Source organism: Microcaecilia unicolor, chromosome 4, assembly GCF_901765095.1.
Source record: "Microcaecilia unicolor chromosome 4, aMicUni1.1, whole genome shotgun sequence".
NCBI classification, from domain to species: Eukaryota; Metazoa; Chordata; class Amphibia; order Gymnophiona; family Siphonopidae; genus Microcaecilia; species Microcaecilia unicolor.
Genome location: NC_044034.1, coordinates 86,563,039 through 86,581,023, shown reverse-complemented (window position 1 = coordinate 86,581,023; position 17,985 = coordinate 86,563,039). Strand labels below are relative to the sequence as shown.

Sequence of the window (17,985 nt, the reverse complement as noted above, 5' to 3'; positions counted from 1 at the left end):
TGACCATTGCCGACAGCTGTCTGTCATGCAGGTAACGAGTTGATTTGGAGCATCTACCTGGTCTGTAGGGGCCAGATCTCTTTCTGGTTGGTGGGGGATCAAATACTTATTTCCCTCTGCAGAATGCAAATAAATTCATATACTTTCCACAATGTGATTTTCCGGATTTAATTTGTGATGTGCTATCTCTCACTGTTACCAATAACCTACCCTTCAATTATGGGCTGCTCATGTCTTTGTCAGTGGGCAAACTTACAAAATCAGCAAGGGATCAAATACTTATTTCCACCACTGTATCTGAGAAATAATTTCATTGCTAATGTGCTGGTTATTTAGGGCATATATTTTGTTTCCAGGTCTGCATTGTATATGGTTCACTTTCTTATTTGATTACTTATTAAGGACTTCAGCTGGGTCTCGTGATGTGGCTTTTTACAGTAATAATGTGGGTTTTTATTTCTTGTAAATGTTGTTTATTGCTTATGCATTTACTATATTGTTATGGATGTAAATTCAATATATGCAATTTAAAATGGCTTATTTGATAAACACCCTCTAACAGGACAATGCTCACAATTCCCACGGAAAGCCAACAGCGCAGAAACCATACCATTGGAACAGCACAGAAACAGAAACCTAGCTCACCAATGCTTAAAGGAAATGATATTCAAAATATATGTGCGCTGTAAAAGTGAAAGCAAAGGGGGGGGGGGGGGGGTGGAATGTGCTTGGTGCATGCGTAGAAGAGTTTTATAGTATGCTCAGCTCCTGTGCGCGTGCACCTGGCAAACTCAAAAGTGAAGCACACACTGGCATCTGTTTTCTGTGCTTTTAAATATAGGCATTTCAAATTTTTTTTAAACTTGGAACACATATTTAAACGCAGCAGAGAGGCGCCAATGTGGGCTTTCACTTTTGGGTTTGCTCTGACTTGTGCACATTTGTTTCTCACTACTGGTGCTTAGGGGCTTGCACGAGCTTCCTTCTGCTTCCAAACTGTATAAAAACTGGAAGATTTTAAAGAAAGAATCATAAGAAATCTTCTCTTCAAACCAGGGGCCACAGGGGCCCCCTCAAACTGGCTCTGGGACACCCAGTTTGGCTGTCGGGGGTCCCCAACTCTCGCCACCCAAGGCATCTGTTCTGCACTGATCTTACATCACTGACTCCCTGTCCTGTTTTTCAGCGCTATGCATGCTCGTTTTAATGAAACTGAGCATGCATTCTCAGTTTCATTAAAACGAGCATGCACTGTGCTGAAAGCAGGACAGGGCACCAGCAATGTAAGACCAGTGCAGGACAAACGGCGGCGGGGGGGGGGGGGGGGGGCAGGTGGTGGCAGGAGGGTGGCAGTAGGGAGGCTGTCAAAAATGTGCCCCCCCACCTTGGGCTCTGGCCCCCCTTCCCGTCGAGGTCTGGCTACACCCCTGCTTCAAACACCCTAACGCCTGCTCTGAGCTGGCATTATTTTTTCAGCACTAAGGGTGGCTTTGTTTTGTGCGCTGTTCTCCGAGCATTGAGAGGGAACCGGAAATGACCTCATTAACATCCGTTTGACTACATTAGCATGCTACTTGCGCTAATCTTTAGCGCGCTCGCTGTATCCCGTGCTACAGCCTCTGAGCATTCTGCGCTCATTAATGTGGGTGCTAGTTCAGCTCTAACCGCCCCTAGCATCCTTGCTTGGTTCTGAGCACCAGTCTTCCAGTGCGTAGAAGTAGGTGCTAAAAGATCTTTGTTTATGCCACTGTCAGTTCCTTTTGTTTTTCTTTGATTACATCTACTCTGTGCTGCCTCCCAGAAGCTAATGGATAAACTGGCCCTGCTTAGGGCTCTATTTACAAAGCTGCATTAACATAGGTTAATTCACCTTAAACACTTGGAGGGTAATTTTATAAAAAGGTTGCCTATTTTTAGGCACTAGGAATGCACCTATATGGAGCCTATTCTATAAAGAAAAGTATGCACTTGCATAATAGGTCACAAATGCAACTATATTTTAGGTGCAATCAATTATACCAGCCATAGAACTGGTACAAATGCTTGCATCTATACCCTCTGATTATTATAAAAGTTGTCAAAATTTGCAAGCCCAATCTGCAAATGCAATTTAATTGACTAATGAGCCAATTAGTGCCAATAAATGGCTTATTAACAAGCAATTGGTGTTAAATGAAATCAAATAACATGTACACGTGTAAATTTAGGCACATGATCTGTGCCTAAATTTTCTGTGTGTCCTGGAAAAGGGGACAGGGGAATGGAAGGGTCATGGGTTGAACGAGGCAGAGCATGGGTGTGGATTTCAGTTACACATGCAATTACAGAATAAGGGAGATCTCTGTGTGTAAATTTAGGCAGGGACATTTGCACCACATTTTTGTTGGTGCAAATGCTCCTGCCTAAATTTAGGTGTGACCCCTGCGCTTAAGTGCTATTCTATAAACTTTAGGCATGGCTTATAGAATAGCGCTTAAGCAGTTTTTTTCCATGCCGATTTTTCAGGTACGATTTATAGAATTCACCCCATAATGTTAAAGAACAATTGCACATTATAGTATGTAATAATTTAAGATAAGGGTAATGAATTTGATATACCACTTTTCCGTGGTGCAACCAAAGTAGTTGATATATTATATACAGGTACGTTCTCTGTCCCTAGTGGGCTCACATTCTAAGTTTTGTACCTGGGGCGATGGAGGGTTAAGTGACTTGCCCAGTAATGTAAGTAAATGTGCACCCCACCTAAGCTGTGCCTAAACTCTGGCCACGGTAATGCTCACCTGCAGTGTATGCACTATCAAAACACTGGTGCATACTTACAGAATAGTGTATAGCTGAAAGAATGGTTATTTAAGCAAGAATGGTCTTGCTGCCTAAATCTAGGCAGGTTCTTAGAAAGATTTCCCTGTACAGGCTAATTTTCTAACTGGTTGACTATGGGTGAAGGTCTATAAATTGGACACACAGTTGTGCGAGAAAATGTACACGCGCATTACAGAATACCTCACTTATGTGCATAACCTGTTTGATCAGTCCATAATTGGCCCTAAGTGGCACTTTCAGTAACTGGCACTAACTAGCATTAATTGGCACCAAGTAGCAATTACATAACTGAGGTTCACCCTTATTCTACAAAGTTGGGGCTTAAATCATATATGACACAACTGCACTGGGGTGTACACCAGTGGCGTAGTTACATGGGGCCACGGGGGCCTGGGCCCTGTAGATTTGGCCATGGACCCCCCTGCCAATGACCCTCTCGACCCCCCTCCCGCCGCCAACCTGCCGGCGCCTACCTTTGCTGGCGGGTGACCCTAACCCCCGCCAGCCGAGGCCCTTGTCTTCCGGCGCAAGGCTTTGTTCTGTTTCTGACGTCTTGTAGGACGTCAGAAACAGAACGAAGCCTTGCGCCGGAAGAGGACCTCGGCTGGCAGGGGCTGGGGTCCCCCGCCAGCAAAGGTAGGCGACGGCGGGTTGGCGGCGGGAGGGGCGGTCGAGAGGGTCAGCGGCGGGGGGGGGGGGGGTCAAAGTTGTTGTTGGTGGTGGTGGTGGTGGCGGGGTGGGTCGGCGGCGCCAGGGGGGGCTAAAATGTGCCCCCTCACCTCAGGCTATGGACTCCCCTCCCGCCAAAGTCTGGTTACGCCCCTGGCGTACACATGGGTGGGGTATGTGCAGGTCAGCAACTTGATGATTATTGTAATGCGACTTTACAGAATACCGGTAGTTACATATACAACTGCTGCCTTTAGGGGCCCTTTTACTAAGCCAGGGTAGGGCTGATGCACAGGTAGCCCACACCAAATCGACACTACCACCAGGGTAGCGCAGGCACATGGCGGTAATTTCAAAGTTGGCGCATGCTGCTTCCCGTGGTAGAAAATAATTTTCTATTTTCTACTGTGGGGGGGGGGGGGGGGGGCGGCCCTTCCTGTTGGTAATCGGCAGTGTGGCCACATTGGCGCGTACTATCAGATTACCGTACAAGTAGCGCATGAGCCCTTTCTCCCAAGTAAATAGGTGGCATTAAGGGCTCAGGCAGTAAATAGTCGCATGCTAGTTTTCATATTAGCGCGCGGCCATTTACTGCCCCATTAAAAAAAGGCCTTTTACCCAGCATGTGCCAATTTCATGAGTCCAAACTAGCACAGGCCACTTTTTATTGCAGCTTAGTAAAAGGACTCCTTAGAGCAGGTATACGTGGTTGCTCCTACATTTAGGCACATCTTTGCCAACTTAAGCTTATATTCTATAATGACTTTGGTGTGCAACTTGGCCGTTATAGAATATTGTCTTAGGTGGTAATTCTATAAATTGACACTCCAATGCTGTTCGCTTAGTTCCAATTCTATAACAGCATCTTGGCACCAAGATTCCGGTACAGAATCCTACAGAAGTGGGGGCACTGGTGCGCCTAAAGTTAGGTGCCAACAGTTATGCCAAATCAATAGCAGTTGTAACTGTTGACGTCTTACTGTTCCTTGAAGTGGACTTAACTTTTAATATTCTATACGTTACGTTCGTATCTCTGAGACAAATCCATGACAAGCCCATACTTTGCCAATGTTTGCATCTCCTCACTCTTAGGCGTTAAACGATTTGGGCACTTATGCTATAGAATAGTACTTAGCACTTATGAGTATAATTGCCAATTAGTGGTGCCAACCACACACACATGCTATTATTTTGTAACTTACGTTCACAATTGGCATAAATTTATAGAATTGCCCTTTCAGTGCTCAGTTTTTTGGTGCCACCATTGTGGAGCCCTATACGTTTTCATTTGTACGAACTGTTACTGTTTCAGGATGCAAGGTTAGAATCATGCCCTCATTTTCATTGTTATTTGAAGAGAACAAAATCATACCTTCCGGAAAAGCAACATCGCTCTCCTGGCCAAAACCCATTGATCCATCAGATAACCACAGGGTCTTCTTAGACAGGAGGATCATTTGGGTATTCAGGCTGAACTCGGCAGCCACAGGGTCACTCACCTGGAAAAGCCAGAGGGTCATAAGATCAAAAACCAACAAAAAGGTCTGGAAGTAAACTAAACTTGCTAGACACTGTTCTATCAAGCAAAGGGAATGAAAAACTGTAAGCATACACTACATATACAGATGCCTGGGATCTTGTAATAGCATGTTTCCAGCCATTATTAATACAGCAGCTTGGTTTTCTCCTTTAGATATCACTGTCACTGTTTCCTGCCAGCACCTTTTGGTATGGCATACATCTCTCACACCTATCATTTGTATTTCACAACTTTCCAAAGGTTTCACAACACCTACAGCATAGAGCAGTAACATAGTAAGTGAGGGCAGATAAAGACCTGAATGGTCCATCCAGTCTGCTCAACTGTCACACTCATTATCAATTCATGATTAAATCAACAATGAACGTGAAATACTTCATCATGGTCTTTCTTTGGCGTTTCTTGGACATAGGATATAGACTATAGAAGTCCACCTGGCCCTGTCCTTAAGTTTCAACTACTAGAGTTGCTGTCGAAGCCCTCTCCAGCCTATCTGTCTTGTCATTTGTGGGACATAGACCATAAAAGTTTGCCCAGCACTGTCTTCAGGTTCCAGCCACTGAAGTTGCTGTCCAAGTTTATTTAAGAACTTTCTACCCTGCTGATCAAAAAGGATGTCTGAGCGGCTTACATTCTAGTTGCTCTGTCACCAATTTTGTCTCTACCATCTCCCTCGGAAGGACAATCCAGGCTATGACCAACCTCTCTGTGAAACCTAGAATGCCTGTGTGTATCTCTCTTCTCATAGAAATTGTGGGGAAATCAGCCAAAAAGAATCTTCGCTTTTAACATGTAATCATTGGTCCTTTTTCAAGACTCTTCAAAACTAATCAGCATTGCAATTGTTATATAGTGTATAAATGTGAAACAATCACACTTATCTCATGATTAGCTTGCATCTGACATAAGAATCTCCACTTCAGTCCTCCTAAGTATATAAGAATTGCAATGTCGATTATTTTTCAAGAGTCTGGAAAAAGGACCGATGACTACATGTTGAAAGAGAAGATCCTTTTTGGGTGATTTCCCCACTATTAAGTATTCTCTTTTCTATGAAGGTCCAGTTACCTTGATATATTGTATATTTATAAGAAAATGAATATTATGTAAATTCCTTTTGATATTACTCTGGGTCTGGTTTTTATATTTTGTTTAATGAGCAGGCTATCAAATATATTTATAGAGGACTGTTTTTTAAAAGCCTTTACAAAATAGGCCTAAAAGTAGGCTTTTTTCTTGACATTTCACAGTAGCTCCCTGAGTTGGCATTCCCAGGGGTGGAAAACAAAAGAAGAGTGGTCAGAGCAATACTATTTTATTTATTTTAGAAAACATATAAATATGAGGCAGTTTTTACTTACACTTACCTAGAAGGTGTAACTCTGTGCAAGAGTTCATAGGCATATATGTTGGGCCTGAAATTCAGGCCACAGGAGGCAGCCCACATAAGTGCCATGACCTACGCTGACCCCAGATATTCAAAGCCGGGCTGTTTCTGGTGACAGGCACTGAATATCTGCGGTTTCTTTGGCCAGCTCAAACTTAGCTGGCCAGCGCTTGAATATTCTGTAAAACGTGGCCTAAATGAACTTGACCAAATTTGGTCGTGTGAAGAGGCACTCGGCATATTCTATATACACAGCGGAAATTTAAGCCTATTCTATAAAATGTAAGCATACTTTAGAGAATACACCTAGGCATATTTTTTTTACTGTGCAGATGTTTCAGGCGCCATATATAGAATCTAGTCCTAAGCACCAAATTCTATAAAAGTTGCCAAAAATGTACGTATGCAATTTAATAGAATAATGAACTAATTAGTGCCAATAATTGGCTTTTTAACAAGCAATTATTGGCACTAATTAGATTTAATTGGCATTTACGAGTGATCTGAAAAAAATACACAGAAATGGGAGGGCCATGGGCGTAATGGGGGAGTCCCTAAAATTAATGCGCATTGTTATAGAATAACGGGGCTACACACGTAACGTAGGTGTGTACATTTGCACCACATTTCAGTTGGTGCAAATGGCCACGCCTAAAGTTAGGCGCGATTCCAGGGCATAAGTGCTATTCTATAAACCATACCTAACTTTAAGCTCGGCTTATAGAATAGCGCTTTTTTGGCGCTGATTTGTTTGCCACCATATATAGAATCTAGCCCTTAGTGTCATAGGCGGTCGGTGGCCCAACTGTTTGGGGAGGCTAAAGGGGGCGGGGTTAGGGGTGGAGCCAGGGGCGGGGCTTATATCCATAATTGTCTGATAACACACAGAAAAAATAAATAAAAATAAAATAATCACAATTAAATACCTTTTATTAAATTTAGATATTAGATATGTATCATATGTCAAAGAATAAAGTGGTTGCTCAAAGCATATTCTAAGCACAATCGCTCAACTGCAAAACACTATGCACAACTTTGTGCAAAAACACACTCAAAACCTTACTGTACCATAAATATTACCCTGGGCAGAACCTAATACACCAATATACCACCCATACGGAAAATGCAGACCATCAACAATATGAAACAAGGCATCATATCACCACAATTCTCATGTAGAGCCACAAAACACCCTAATTCATGTTTAATGTGGGATAAAATGCCATAAATAAGTAAATAAATATAAACTTTTAATGTTGAGCACAAAGTGGACATATTCCAAACACTATAATGAAAATAAAATGATCTTTTCTACCTTTGTTGTCTGGTGACTTTTTCTGATCATGCTGGCCCAGTATCCAATTCTGCTGCTATCTGTCCTCAGTGCAGGTCAGAAAGTCATCCTGGTTAAATATCTCCCTGGCAACCCAGGACACCTCCAGCCAACCCCCCCCCCCTCTCCCAGCAGTAAGGTAAACAAACCATAAACCAATTTCTACAACTGATTCACAAGGCTAGAGGGCTTTCACTGCAGCTCCTGCTGTGAGGATGGAGGTAAATCAACAATTTAAACCCCTCAGAGCACAGCAGGGGAGGCTTAGCCTGTCCAAGCCTCTTATACCGGGCGCCTATGCTTAGTGTCAAATTGTGCGTGTAAGTCTATAGAATCAGGTAGCATGTGGCTACGTGGTTTACCAGCCTAGGCTCTGTTATAAAATTACGTTCTTAAAAACCATGGGCTAGATTTGCTGAAGTGCACTACTGTTTTTGGGCCTCTTTTATCAAGCCGTGCTAGCAGTTCCCGCAGGGCAATGGCAAAGTGAATGGGCTTTGTCAGCATTACCGCACCGGGAGCCGCTAGCGCAGCTTGATAAAAAAGACCCTTAGAGTATGCTAACATGAACTAACATGTGTTATTTTTTTGTAGGTGAGACCTATTTGTTAATAAGATATACTAATGTGCAGCATCCATTAGTAAACCTAGCCCTAAAATATATATGCCTAATAAAAATATATGTAACAAAAATTGAAACTGATGGAATTAATCTTCAAAGTAATATTTTTTAAAAATAATTTTAAATTTGAAGTCATAAAATAAAATATTTAACTTGAAAATAATATTTTTCTACCTCCTTTCACCTCTTTGTGCTCCTGGATTCTTTTTCTTCTGCCTGTCTTTCTCATTTGTCATTTTTTAAAATCTCTTGTTCCCACTCCCCTCTGATTTTCTGACACCTCTTTTTTTTATTACAAGTTGTTCCTCTTCTCTCTCCATCTCTTTGCATCTCCTTTCTTGCCATTTCTCCTTAACTACCATCTTGCATCTTCCCACATTACTCTTCCTCTCAACATTGGTCTCTTGCTCCCACTGCTTTCCCACATCCTCACTATTCCTGCCAGCCTGTTTCACCACTCTCCCCAGTCTTTCACTTTATTTCTCTTTCTAAGGCTCCTTTTTTTCCTCTCTCAGCCACCCAGATCTCCCTGTTTCTCACCTAACCTACCCCACCCTCTTCCTGTGAGACTATCATTAGAATACTTTTGTGTTTCACTTATATATTCTGATATTTGTCAACATTTGTCATTTCTGATCCGAAGAAGATGGGTTACCTTTGAAAGCTTATCAAAAAATGTATTATGGAAGGTATCATCTTATTTTCTTTTCTATGTTTTGTTTCATTTCTATTTATTACCTTTAAAAGTGGACTAACATGGCTACCACATCACTTCCCTCTGTTTTAGTAATTCCCTAGACCCACAGTGTAGTACATTTAAAACAAATAGGAGAAACATTTTCTTCACCCAACGCATAATTAAACTCTGGAATTCATTGCCAGAGAGCGTGGTGAAGGCGGTTAGCTTGAAAAGGGTTTGGACGGTTTCCTAAAGGACAAGTCCATAGACCACTACTAATTGGACTTGGGAAAAATCCACAATTTCGGGAATAATATGTATAGAATGTTTGTACGTTTGGGAAGCTTGCCAGGTGCCCTTGGCCTGGATTGGCCGCTTTCGGGGACAGGATGCTGGGCTCGATGGGCCTTTGGTCTTTTCCCAGTATAGCATTACTTATGTACTTATATTGCCTATCTCTGTACCCAGCTGTCATCTCCTTCACTCTTCTTTTGTATCCCTCCAGCTCCCTGTCTCTCACCTCCTCCTTTCCAGTCTTCACTAGTTTCTAACCTGTCTCATCAACTCTGCAGCCTCTGGCCTTTTTCTCTGCAATTGCACCTCTGTAGCCCTCCACCCTCAGATAATTTACAATTCACAGGCTCTCTACATACACCCACTGAGGCCTCCTCTACAAACCTCCTTTCATTCCATCCCTAGCTCTGTCTTACAGCCCTTTGCCTGTTGCCTCACCCTGCTCTTCTGTTGGTAAATGAGCAGAAGGAACAGCTGTGACAAAGCAGGGAGGAGAGCAGCTCACTCACTCTGCTACTTCAATTACTTATTTCTAAAGCACTACCAGCATACAAAGCACGTACAGGCACACATGGTTTTGAAAATTGATCCCTAAATTTCTAACATGTTTTGAATGCATCTATAGATAGGCAAGCAGATACAGTGCAGTTTGTTTTTTCCTTTGTGTAGTGTATCTGCTTACAGGATGAGGGACACAACATGGTAAAGCCACGTTTTGTTTTAGAAAATGGACAGATGTAGTAACATTTCTGATCTTTTTTCAAATGTGATTAAGACACCAGCCTACAAATGTATACTATGGAACTCAGAGTAGACAGAAGTAGGCCAGGCACTCCTACATGGGTTCAACATCCACATACTCAGGGCAATTCTATATCAAGCAGGACGTCTGGAGCAAGACCGTTTTGGCACCGCCGTTTCAGCACTGCTGTTAGGGTTTTGGACTTTTGGCCGAAGGACTTAGGTACCCAAATGATGAAAACTAAAAGTCCTCTGTTCCACCCCACCATGCATTGACCTCCAATTATTGCCGAAAGTAGGGCCAGTGTCTACTCGTTGATGCAGGTGGGGTCCTTTGTCAGGAAGGAAATGTTGTCTGCTGACCTCCCTCACCGGCACTGCCATGGGCAGCCCACATTTCCCTTAAGACCAAGGACCTCCGGTTGCAGCAGTGAGCAGGCACAGGCCCTGCTCCTGATGAGTATCAAAGGTCAGTGCATGGGAGAGAGGAGAGAGAAACAGAGGACTTTTAGAGACTGCTACTTGGGTGCCCAAAAGTCACAGGTGCCCAAATGGTGGCGCCAAAACATCAATACCAAAAGCTCACATACCCCAATTCACAGGGCAGGTCTTAGCAATTGTGGGGCCCTGTGCAGACCAGTTCACTGCCCCCCCCCCCCCCCCTCCCAGTCCCACCTAGCCCCGGGTATAGAGGAATGGGATGGGGGGAAGGGGGGGATAATAACATGAAAATATTGATGATGATAACGAATGTTATATTACTGTGATTTTGGTGTATTCTATAATATGCTACAAGTTGGATTTAAAGGTTGTATTGAGATTGTTGAATCATCAATTAAAATTGTTGAAAGTTAAAAAGCAAAACCATATGAATGTAAGGACTGGATAAATGAATTAAAACGAATCCCCTTAATATGTAATACTTGGTAAAAATAATGAAACAGTGATTGAATATTCAGATAGCAAGCAGCCTGAGCCAACAGATTTATTTTCCACTGAATATGATACATTTTGTATGAACTTGGCTGCTAATAGTGTGCTGAACTGGACAATGTTGGCACATTTAGCCACACCCTTTCACCAGCCATGGCGCATATAAACAGTAATCATTGAAAATATTACACCAGTACAGGAGAAGAAAAATAACTTGTTTTTTTTTTCATTATAAATAATTTCTGTAAGCTGTTACAGCTCCAGTACATGCAAAATGACACAAACCAAATTAGCATACAGACTCTGCATGCAGCACAATACCAGAAAAACAGAACATTGCTATACATTGCAAAATAAGACAGCAGATGTAAATTCTCAAATTGGACATATTCCAAACACTAAAATGAAAATAAAATGATTTTTTCTACTTTTGTTGTCTTGTGACTTTGTTTTTCTGATCATGTTGGTCCCAGTCTCTGATTCTGCTGCTCTCTATCTGCTCCCTTAACTCCACTTCCAGGGCTTCCTTTCCATTTATTTCTTTACTTTCCTTCTTTCTTCTTCATTTCTTGCCCTACATCCATAGGTAAAAGCTGGGTCCTCCGCGGACTTGACTGGAGGAGGTATAAAGTGGATCCAGCTTTTGACTATTTTCTCCAGCCATGTGCAGTTTTTCTCCTCTTTTCCCTTTCCCTCATCTCTGTCAGTATGCATCTCCATCCTCTGTCTTTCCATCCCTCCATCCATATGCATCTCCTTCCCTCTCCTCCATCAATGTCCAGCATTTCTCCTCTCTCTTCTCCCCTCCATCCATGTTCATCTCACTTCATCTTGCGTCCTCTCTCTTCCCTACCCTCCATCCATGTCCAGCATTTCAACTCTCCCCTCTCCTCCATCCGTGTATAGAATTTCTCCTCTCCCCTAAATCCATGTGCATATCCTCCTGTCTTCCCTCCCCTCCATTCATGTCCAGCATTTTTCCTCTCCCCCTCTCCTCTATCCATGTGCATCTACTTCTGTCTTCCCATCCCTCCATCCATGTCCAGCATGTCTCCTCTCCCCCTCTCCTCTATCCATGTGCATCTACTTCCTATCTTCCCTCCCCTCCATCCATGTCCAGCATTTCTCCTCTCCCCTCTGTCCATGTGCATCTACTTCCTCTGTCTTCTCTCCCCTCCATCCATGTCCAGCGTTTCTCCTCTCTCCTTTCCCCTCCATTCATGTGCATCCTTCCTCTCTCTTTCCTTCCCTCCAACATTTCTCCTCTCTTCCCTGCCCTCCACTCCATCCATGTCCAGCATATCTCCTCTCTCCCCTCCATCCATGTGCATCTCCTTCCTGTCTTCCCTCACCGCCATCCATTTCCAGCATTTCTCCTGCCCTCCCCTCCATCCATCCATCCATCCATCCATGTCCAGCAACTCTCCTCTCTCCCCTGCCCTCCCCATCTACCCATGTCCAGCAGTTCTCCTCTGCCCTCCCCTCCCATCCATGTCCAGCAATTCTCCTCTGCCCTCCCCCCTCCATGTCCAGTGACTCACCCCAGCCCCCAACTTACCCCCTTTTCAGCCCCCGAGTTTCAGTTCCCAACCCCAGCCCCAACTGTGCCCTCAGTTTTCCACAGCCCTTCTTTCCTTCTAACTGCCCTGCGTTTAAAAAGTTGTAGCGGCAGCAGTGGTGTCAGCATCAGCAAAAAAGCAGGCTCGCCTCTAGACTTCCCTTCTCTCTCAGTGTGCCGCCTTCACAGAAACCAGAAACAGGAAATTGCATCAGAGAAAGGCGGCACACTGAGAGAGAAGGAAAGGCTAGAAGCGAGCTTGCTTTTTTGCTGACGCTGATGTGACTTTTTAAACGCAGGGTAGCTGGAAGGAAAGCTGAGGATCAAATGGAAGGGAGTGGGAGGAAGCGCCGTGGGGCCCCTGGAGGCGTGGGGCCCTGTGCGACTGCTCCTGTCGCCCCTGCCTAAGACCGGCCCTGCCAATTCTAAAACAAGTGCCTGGTAGAAGTCTATTCTATAAAGCAGTGTTCTTCATTGCAAGGCCCGGGCGCCCATTGTCTTTGTATTTTTTCTGTTACTCTGCCTCTCTATCCAGGCTCAGGACAGAAAGGGATGGGGGGAAGGGCTGCATACTTGAAAGACAAAGCATTTCTCAATCGAGAATGCTTTTGGAAATGCTCATAACCTTGAGGATACCATCCAGTGAAGCTTGAAGGTAGGCTGGTGGGGATGGATGCCACTGACACACACGTCAGCAGTGTTGCAGCCCTGCATGGGAAGATATTTGGCAGCTCTTCTGCAGCTCGTTAGAATCCAAAGTGGCCCCAGATTAAAAATTAATGAAGAATACTGGTATAATGGAAAGAAGACACCTACTTTCCTTTATAGAATATCAGTGTAATCAGCCATATATATATGTATAACATTAAGGCCTGTGCACTTACGCCAGCCACAGAGCTACATAAGCACCGCCATACTGGAAAAAGACCAAGGGTCCATCAAGCCCAGCATCCTGTCTCTGACAGCGGCCAATCCAGGCTAAAAGAATCCGGCAACCCCCCCCCCCCCCCCAAAAAAAAAAAAGTAATAATGTTCAATGGACTTTTCCCTCAGTTGCTGTCACTACTTTCTCCGGCAACGAGTTCCAGAGTCTAACTACATGCTGAGAAAAGAAAAGCTTTCTCCTATTTGTTTTAAATCTACCATATTCTAGCTTCATCTTGTGTCCCCTGGTTTTGTTGTTGTTTGAAAGTGTAAACAAACGCTTCACATCTGTCCGCTCTAATCCGCTCATTATCTTGTAGACTTCTATCATATCACCCCTCAGCCGCCTTTTCTCCAAGCTGAAGAGCCCTAACCTTCTCAACCTTTCCTCATAGGGAAGTCATTCCATTCCCTTTATCATTTTCGTCGCCCTTCTCTGCACCTTCTCTAATTCCTTTATATCTTTTTTGAGATGCGGCGACCAGAATTGGACACAATACTCGAGGTGCGGTCGCACCATGGAGCGATACAACGGCATTATAACATTCTCGTGTTTGTTTTCCATCCCTTTCCTAATAATACGCAACATTCTGTGCGCTTTCTTAGCCGCCGCAGCACACTGAGCAGAAATTTTTAACGTCTTATCAACGACGACTCCCAGATCCCTTTCTAGGTCTGTGACTCCTAACGCGGAACCTTGCATGACATAGCTGTAATTCAGGTTCCTCTTACCCACATGCATTACTTTGCACTTGTCAACATTGAACTTCATCTGCCACTTGTACGTCCAATCCCCCAGTCTCGCGAGGTCCTCCTGTAATCTTTCACACTCCTCCTGCGACTTGACGACCCTGAATAACTTTGTGTCATCTGCGAATTTAATTACCTTACTAGTTACTCCCATCTCTAGGTCATTTATAAATATGTTAAAAAGCAGTGGTCCCAGCACAGACCCCTGTGGGACCCCACTAACTACCCTTCTCCACTGAGAATACTAACCATTCAACCCTACTCTCTGCTTCCTATCTTTCAACCAGTTCTTAATCCATAGTAATACCCTACCTCCGATCCCATGACTCTCCAGTTTCCTCAGGAGTCTTTCATGAGGCACTTTGTCAAACGCCTTTTGAAAATCCAGATACACAATATCCACCGGCTCCCCATTGTCCACATGTTTGTTCACCCCCTCAAAAAAATGCAGTAGATTGGTGAGGCAAGACTTCCCTTCACTAAATCCGTGCTGACTTTGTCTCATCAGCCCATGTTTTTGTATGTGCTCTGTAAATGCTTAAACTTTAATGCCGCAGATATGCATCCTTAGCAAGATATGCATTATTTTTACATATAAATGAAAATTCAAACACAGAGAAAAATTGAGTGAAACAATTTATGTATAAAATGAAGGGTGGAAGGTTTTTTAGCCAGTGATGGAAGTCACCAGGAAAAACACATTAGATGCCTATGGAATAACTGAAGCTTTTCCTTCCTACCTTACTGGAGGCCATAAGCAATGTTTATATATTGAACACATGTTTACTGACATTTTTACCTTCTGCATGGCCCCAACTCTTGTGGAATGTTATTTGAATTTTAGGTGTATTTAACCTCTACTTTATTTTGGTGTTTCAGTAGGGTTAGCAGAAAAATACAGCATTTCAGCTCTTACTCAGCACCAGAAAAGGTCAGTAAAAGTAGTAAGCCTATTTCAATATATCATTTACAAAGCCACGGCAAAAATCCTTCCTGCTTAATCCCATTTAAGCAGGTGCAGTGTACTTCACAGTGGGGCCCTACAGACAGTCTTACTGGCAGAATTCAGGGCTGCCTCTGAGTAAGAGATGGCATCACATTTCAGAACGCTCACAAGGGCCCTTTTTGTCTAGAGAGTTAAAGAAAGCATAAGATGGGCAGTAACAGGGACTCTGGCCACTCTCAGTAGCTTCACAGTGGGACACCACATATTTACAAATACTGTCTGTCTGCTCTGTCTAGGAAATGAAAAGACGGCATCATGCTGATCTTGCACAGCTTTTGTTAGTAATATGTAACTTATCTTTAAAATCAAGCATGGTACTGGAAGATTGGCCAATGTAACGCCAATTTTTAAAAAGGGTTCTAGATGTGATCCGGGAAATTATAGATCTGTGAGCCTTACATCAGTGCTCAGCAAAATGGTAGAGACTATTATAAAGAACAAAATTACAGCGCATATACATAAGCATGGATTAATGAGACAAAGCCAACATGGATTTAGTCAAGGGAAATCTTGCCTCACCAATCTACCACATTTCTTTGAAGGGGTGAATAAAAATGTGGATAAAGGCCAGCCCGTCAATATTGTGTATCTGGATTTTCAAAAGGCATTTTTTTAAATTTGTACCCCGCGCTTTCCCACTCATGGCAGGCTCAATGCGGCTTAGGTACTTATTTGTACCTGGGGCAATGGAGGGTTAAGTGACTTGCCCAGAGTCACAAGGAGCTGCCTGTGCCTGCAGTGGGAATCGAACCCAGTTCCCCAGGACCAAAGTCCACTGCTCTAACCACTAGGCCACTCATGAAAGACTCCTAAGGAAATTAGAAAGTCATGGGATAGGAGGTTATGTCCTACTGGTTGAAAGATAGAAAACAGAGTAGGATTAAATGGCCAGTATTCTCAATGGAGAAGGGTAGATAATGGGGTTCTCCAGGGGACTGTGCTGGGACCGCAAACTGGCTATTTTGGGGGTGTTCCACTGGCGGACTCAGCACTTGGCTGGCTAAATGCCAATATTCAACAATTAACTGGCCAGGCTAACCACATAAATAGGACTGCATAAAAGTCAGTCCTATCTTTATGTGGTAACCCGTCGTCGGTTGAATGCTGAATATCAGATTTAACCGGCTATGTGTTAGATGGCTCTGCAAAACCAGATATTCAATGTTGAACCTAGGATATGGACTGGCATTGAATATCTGAGTATAACCACTGGTGGTGGCCAGTAAAACATCGATCACTGCTAGTTGAATATTATCTCCTATGAGATTAATTGTCCAATGGATCATCTAGGTTGGGAGGCTAAATACAGACATTGTGGCTGTAATGAACCTGTGTGCATTTACCAGAGGTTTTGTAGCTACCGTGCATTAATTTTATCAAAGTGGAGAACCTGCAAAATCTTAGCACCCCTTAGGAAATAAGGGGCTTATACTGTTGCCAAAAATAGGTTAGATCCTTTATCCATCAAATCCACTTTCCTATCACAGTATTAAAAGGCTCATATGTTTTTCAGAAAATGGTTTGTGTACCTGTTGGAATCTGATATCAAGGTCAAAGGTGACTGGCTCCCTGGGGTTGCACACAACAGGTAAGCCGTATTCCTGATAAGGTGAAGTGGTACATGGTATCAGCTTTACTGTGTATGTTCCAGAATAGTCTCGCACCTAGTGAAATAGAAATGAAAACATGTATTTTAACTAACCTTCTGGATAAACGTTTAAAATATTCCCCCCCCAGATTCTATAAAGGTCACCCAAAGTTGAGTACCAGACATTCGCAGAAACTAATTAGTCAATTAGGTGCCAACAATCAATTATTGGAGTTAATTGGCACTAATTATGAGTTATGCGTGCATCTGCCCTACACCCTATTCTATAACATATGTGCCTAAATTTCAGTGTGCAACTCAAAAAGGGGTGTGGCCATGTGAGGAACCTGGGTGGGTCAGGGGTGTTCCCAGAAATTAGGCACCATATTATAGAATACTTGGATTTCCGCACCCAACTGCCACCAGTTGAGCGTGAGTATTTACACCAGGTTTCAGCAGGCATAATTTCGCTCTAAGTGCTATTCTATAAAGGTTGCTTGGTGTTAAGTGACCGTTATAGAATTGACGCTTAAGCGAATCTTAAAGGTGCCTAACTTTGGGCAACATTTTCTGAATCCGGCCCACTGTGTTTTGAATATACTAAAAAACTTTTGTATTTACCGCAAAATCAGAAACAAAGCTCCATTGTTGTATGGGCTGGTTGTATGTTGGTTCACTTCGCACCAGGCTGAGAGTAAATGTTAGGCCCAGATGATCCATTGACATGATCATGGAACCCAGAGAAGATGCTAGAAAGAAGGTGGCACAGGCTCATTAGTAAGATCAACTGACCCTTAGATTAATCTATTACACTTGGTGGACACATTAAAACAATTCTATGATAGACATCCTAATTCCCATAACATGAATAATAAAAACAACACTGATATCATTTTCAGAACTTGACACTAGCTTGTTATGCAACAATTATATAAAACTTCTTAGGATCCTTTTACTAAACCACATTAATCATTAACGTGTGCCTAACATGGCAAAAAAAAGACACCGCAAAACGCATTATAGTGTTTCATGGCAATTTACCTGTCAGGACACACTAATTGTGTGCTATTTAATTTAAAAAATATTGTGTGTTGGGGAGGGGGGGAACATGTCATGAGCAGAGAAGCATTATCCA

General features: G+C 43.2%; 1 protein-coding gene across 1 annotated transcript in view; it reads right to left on the bottom strand.

Annotated features, from left to right (window-relative positions):
- Positions 1-17,985, bottom strand: part of FREM2 (FRAS1 related extracellular matrix 2) — a 288,273-nt gene that overhangs the window by 10,794 nt on the left and 259,494 nt on the right. The window contains 3 exon segments of the mRNA XM_030200407.1: positions 4,868-4,994; positions 16,792-16,926; positions 17,472-17,599. Of these exon segments, the coding sequence (XP_030056267.1) occupies positions 4,868-4,994; positions 16,792-16,926; positions 17,472-17,599 (390 nt within the window).